This window comes from Procambarus clarkii, chromosome 75, assembly GCF_040958095.1.
Source record: "Procambarus clarkii isolate CNS0578487 chromosome 75, FALCON_Pclarkii_2.0, whole genome shotgun sequence".
Lineage (NCBI taxonomy): Eukaryota > Metazoa > Arthropoda > Malacostraca > Decapoda > Cambaridae > Procambarus > Procambarus clarkii.
This window is the reverse complement of record NC_091224.1, coordinates 13,363,044-13,369,043: the sequence shown is the minus strand read 5'-3', so window position 1 is coordinate 13,369,043 and position 6,000 is coordinate 13,363,044. Positions and strand designations below refer to the sequence as shown.

The window sequence follows — 6,000 nt, the reverse complement described above, 5'->3', positions numbered from 1 at the left end:
AAGCCAAGTTTTCATGAATTAATATATTTTCTCTAATTTTTTTCTTATGAAATGATAAAGCTACCCATTTCATTGTGTATGAGGTTAATTTTTTTTATTGGAGTTAAAATTAACGTAGATATATGAACGAACCTAACCAACCCTACCTAACCTAACCTAACCTATCTTTATAGGTTAGGTTAGGTCAGGTAGCCAAAAAATTTAGGTTAGGTTAGGTTAGGTAGGTTAGGTAGTCGAAAAACAATTAATTCATGAAAACTTGGCTTATTAGGAAAATCTGGCCTTGCATAGTAGGCTGAGAAGTGCGTTCTGGCTACTAGGTACGACATATATATATATATTTCCTGCCCGAAACGCTTTGCGTAATAGTGGCTTTAGGCATTGTATGTACTAGCTCTATCTATAAAGCCAACAAACTTTGTAAAATCTCTTTATGTATGTACCTTACCTAAATAAAATTATTATTATTATTATTATTATTATATATATATATATATATATAATATATATATAATATATATATATAATATATATATATAATATATATATATAATATATATATACATACATATATATGTATATATATAACTAAAAAGTTTTTAGTTGCATATAGTCCTGGGGACCCCTAAGGCAAATCGGACCTTGCATAGTAAGCCGAGGAGTGCGTTCTGGCTACTAGGTATATATATATATATATATATATATATATATATATATATATATATATATATATATATATATATATATATATTTATATGTATATGTATATGTCGTACCTAGTAGCCAGAACGCACTTCTCAGCCTACTATGCAGGGCCCAATTTGCCTAATAAGCCAAGTTTTCATGAATTAATTGTTTTTCGATTACCTAACCTACCTAACCTAACTTAACCTAACCTATCTTTATAGGTTAGGTTAGGTTAGGTAGGGTTGGTTAGGTTCGGTCATATATCAACGTTAATTTTAACTCCAATAAAAAAAAATTGACCTAATACATAATGAAATGGGTAGCTTAATCATTTCATACAAAAAATGAATGCAAGGCCCGATTTGCTTAATAAGTCAAGTTTTCATGAATTAATATTTTTTCGACTACCTAACCTACCTAACCTAACCTAACCTAACTTTTTCGGCTACCTAACCTAACCTAACCTATAAAGATAGGTTAGGTTAGGTTAGGTAGGGTTGGTTAGGTTCGGTCATATATCTACGTTAATTTTAACTCCAATAAAAATTTGTTTACCTCATACATAATGAAATGGATAGCTTTATCATTCCATAAGAAAAAAATTAGAGAAAATATATTAATTAAGGAAAACTTGGCTTATTAGGCAAATCGAGCCTTGCATAGTAGGCTAAGAAGTGCGTTCTGGCTACTAGGTACGACATATATATATATATATACCTCTTCCTCTCCTTTTGAGCCAAACCCTCCCCTCCCACTGAGCTTCATCTCTCCTTCGATTGAGCAACTCCCTCTTCTTCCACTGAGCCACACCCTCCTTCTTCCCCTGAACTACACCCTTCCCTTCCACTGAGTTACACCCTCCTCTCCCTCCGAGCCATACCCTCCTCCTCCCCCCCCTGAGCCACACCCTCCCCTTCCAATGAGCCACACCCTCCTCTCCCTCTGAGCCTCACCCTCCCCTCCCATTAAGCCACATCTCTCCTCCCACTGAGCCACTCCCTCCTCTCCCTCTGAGCCACACCCTCCCCCTATTGAGCAACACCCTCCCCTCCCACTGAGCCACACCCTCCCCTCCCACTGAACCACACCCTCCACTTCCACTGAGCCACACCCTCCTCTCTCTCTGAGCCACACCCTCCCCCCATTGAGCAACACTCTCCCCTCCCACTGAGCCACACCCTTCCCTCCCAATGACCCACATTTCTCCTCCCACTGAGCCACACCCCTCCCCTCCCACTGAGTCGCACTCTCCCCTCCCACTGAGCAACACCCTCCCCTCCTTTTGAGCCACACCCTCTCTTCCCACGGAGTCACACCCTCCCCTCCCACTGAGCAACACCCTCCCTCTCCCACTGAGCAAGACCCTCCCTCTCCCACTAAGCCACACTCTCCCACTGAGCCACACCCTCCCCTGCCACTGAGCCACACCTCCTTTCCCACTGAGCAACACCCTCCCCTCCCGCTGAGCCATACCCTCCCATCCCACTGAGCCACACACTCCCCTCCCACTGAGGGACACCGTCCCCTCCCACTGAGCCATACCCTTCCCTCCCATTGAGCCACATCCTCCCCTCCCACTGAGTCACACACTTTCCTACCACTGAGCCATACCCTTCCCTCCCACCGAGTCACACTGTCCCCTCCCCTCACAGTGACCGTGAGCCAGGCACCACGCGGGCATGAGACCACTGCCTGTGTGCCCGACCTTGAGACCGACCAGGGAAGCACGCTGAGGCTCCGCCCTCTCCTCTCACTGTACATATAGTAGCTCCCGCGGCGCCTGGCTCACAGCGTCATGTTTAGCGTGGTTGTGGCTGCTGCCCTTGTGGGGTGCCGGCTGGCCGATACACACAGTCCTCTTTATCACGCGCCGCCCAACACTTCTCACCATGAGACGTCTCCCATGTACTCCAACACCAGTTACCATGAGACGTCTCCCATGTACTCCAACACCAGTTACCATGAGACGCCTCCCATGTACTCCAACACCAGTTACCATGAGACGTCTCCCATGTACTCCAACACCAGTTACCATGAGACGTCTCCCATGTACTCCAACACCAGTTATCATGAGACGTCTCCCATGTACTCCAACACCAGTTACCATGAGACATCTCCCCTCTTCTCCCCCACCACTCACAATGAGAAATCCACTAACACCTTCACCAAGTTCAGGAACTCCAGTAAGAATATAGAGCGTAGAGATAAAGTTAAAAGGAACACTGATAATTGTGCATCTCCAGGAACGGCTGTCTCAGAAGATCTTCTCCAAGCATTCTTCCTCGCTCAGTTGGGTAAGTATACAAATCTATTACATGTTGACTCCATATCTTATAGAGTGAACGAGTCATAATGCATGATTGAAGTTACCGAAGTATCTCTGAGGTTACCCATGTGTGATTCAGATTCCCAGCTGTGTTTAATAATGTAGGGACGTCTCCCAGGTGTGATGTTGGTGCGTCTTCCAGGTGTGGTGTAGGGGCGTCTCCCAGGTGTGGTGAAGGGGCGTCTTCTAGGTGTGATGTAGGGGCGTCTCCCAGGTGTTGTTGGGGGTCTCCCAGGTGTGGTGTAAGGTTGTCTCCCAGGTGTGGTGTAGGGTGTCTCCCAGGTGTGGTGAAGGGGCGTCTTCTAGGTGTGATGTAGGGGCGTCTCCCAGGTGTTGTTGGGGGTCTTCCAGGTGTGGTGTAGGGTTGTCTCCCAGGCGTGGTGTAGGGTGTCTCCCAGGTGTGGTGAAGGGGCGTCTTCTAGGTGTGATGTAGGGGCGTCTCCCAGGTGTTGTTGGGGATCTCCCAGGTGTGGTGTAGGGTTGTCTCCCAGGCGTGGTGTAGGGGGGCCTCCTAGGAGTGATGTAAGGGCGTCTCCTAGGTGTGGTGCAGGGGCGTCTCCCAGGTGTGGCGTAGGGGCGTCTCCCAGGTGTGGTGTAGGGCGTCTCCCAGGTGTGGTGTAGGGGGTTCTCCCAGATGTGGTGTAGGGAGGTCTCCTAGGAGTGGTGTTGGGGGTATCCGAGGTGTGTTGTGGTGGTCTCTCAGGTGTGTTGTGGAGGTCTCACAGGTGTGTTGTGGGAGTCTCCCAGGTGTTTTGTGGTGGTCTCTCAGGTGTGTTGTGGGGGTCTCCCAGGTGTTTTGTGGTGGTCTCTCAGGTGTGTTGTGGGGGTCTCCCAGGTGTGGTGTAGGGGCGTCTCCCAGGTATGGTGTAGAGGCGTGTACCAGGTGTGGTTTTGGGGCGTCTTCCAGGTGTGGATTAGGGGCGTCTCCCAGGTGTGGATTAGGGGCGTCTCCCAGGTGTGGTTTAAGGACGTCTCAAAGGTGGTGTAGGGGGCGTGAGGTCCCTCGTCACACCATAGGGGGGGGGGGTGACCCTCGTCACACCATAGGGGGGGGGGGTGACCCTCGTCACACCACTGGTCTACTCCACAATGTTGTACAACACTTAATTCCAAATACACTACATCAACTTTGTCTCTTTAATTTCTTGTTTTTTTTTCAGTTTACCAGTTGTTTATTTACACATATATACATTTTTTTCACTGCCTTTAAACTGTTTTACCCTTCTAAATTAATAGACAACACAGGAGCTTCCCAACCCACAACCCTTTACCACGTCTGAAGTCTGTGTGTATTCACCTAGTTGTGCTTTTCGTGGTTCAAATCTGCTCTTTCGGCCCGCCTCTCAACAGTCAATCAATCAACGGTTACTAACTGCTAACTATTTTTTCACACACACACACACACACACACACACACACACACACACACACACACACACACACACACACACACACACACACACACACACACACACACACAGGAAGCATCCCGTAACAGCTGTCTAATTCCCAGGTACATATTTACTGCTAGGTAACAGGAGCATCAGGGTGAACGAGAGCATCAGTGTCCTGCGTGTTGTCCACTCAGCCATCAGCGCCTGTGTGTGTATTTACTATGTGTGTATGCAGAATCGAGCTATTAGCTCCTGTGTGTGTATGTTTGTGAGTGCGCGCACGCGTGAATGTGTACTCACCTAATTGTACTCACCTAATTGTGCTTGCGGGGGTTGAGCTTTGGCTCTTTGGTCCCGCCTCTCAACTGTCAATCAACTGGTGTACAGATTCCTGAGCCTACTGGGCTCTATCATATCTACATTTGAAATTGTGTATGGAGTCAGCCTCCACCACATCACTTCCTAGTGCATTCCATTTATTAACTACTCTGACACTGAAATAATTCTTTCTAACGTCTCTGTGGCTCATCTGGGTACTAAGTTTCCACCTGTGTCCCCTTGTTCGTGTCCCACCCGTGCTGAAGAGTTTGTCTTTGTCCACCCTGTCAATTCCTCTGAGAATTTTGTAGGTGGTTATCATGTCTCCCCTTACTCTTCTGTTTTCCAGGGATGTGAGGTTCACCTCCTTTAGCCTTTCCTCGTAGCTTAATCCTCTCAGTTCCGGGACGAGCCTCGTGGCATACCGCTGAATCTTCTCTAACTTTTTCTTGTGTTTAACTAGGTATGGACTCCAGGCTGGAGCTGCATACTCCAGGATTGGTCTTACATAAGTGGTATACAGGGTTCTGAAAGATTCCTTGCACAAGTTTCTGAAGGCAGTTCTTATGTTGGCCAGTCTAGCATATGCCGCTGATGATATTCTTTTGATGTGGGCCTCTGGGGACGGGTTCGGTGTGATATCAACCCCCAGATCCTTCTCTCTATTTGACTCTTGCAGGATTTCCCCTCCCAGATGATACCTTGTGTTCAGCCTCCTGCTCCCTTCGCCTAATTTCATCACCTTACACTTTCCCGAGTTGAACTTTAGCAGTCATTTTCTAGACCATTCCTCCAGTTTATCCAGGTCATCCTGTAGCTTCTGTCTATCTTCATCCGTCTTGATTCTTCTCATAATTTTTGCATCATCAGCAAACATTGAGAGGAATGAGTCTATACCCTCTGGAAGATCGTTCACATATATTAGAAACAGCATGGGTCCAAGTACTGAGCCCTGTGGGACTCCGCTGGTGACATCTCGCCACTCTGATATCTCCCCCCTCACCGTTACTCGCTGTTTCCTGTTGCTTTAAGTACTCCCTTATCCACTGGAGCACCTTCCCTTTTACTCCTGCCTGTTGCTCCAACTTTTTTAACAGCCTTTGATGGGGTACTGTGTCAAAGGCTTTTTGGCATTCCAGGAAAATGCAGTCGGCCCACCCTTCTCTTTCCTGCCTAATTTTCGTTGCCTGGCCATAAAATTCTATTAAACCTGTGAGGCACGATTTACCATCTCTGAACCCATGTTGGTGGTGCGTTACAAAGTTATTTCCCTCC

General features: G+C 47.2%; 1 protein-coding gene across 1 annotated transcript in view; it reads left to right on the top strand.

Moving 5' to 3' along the window:
* Nucleotides 1–2,480: 2,480 nt before the first annotated feature.
* LOC123771801 (angiopoietin-1) overlaps nt 2,481–6,000 on the top strand; it is a 162,843-nt gene continuing 159,323 nt past the window's right edge. Inside the window, exon 1 of the mRNA XM_069313226.1 lies at nt 2,481–2,981. Within this exon, the coding sequence (XP_069169327.1) occupies nt 2,483–2,981 (499 nt within the window). The 5' untranslated portion in view covers nt 2,481–2,482. The remainder of the gene's footprint in view (nt 2,982–6,000) is intronic.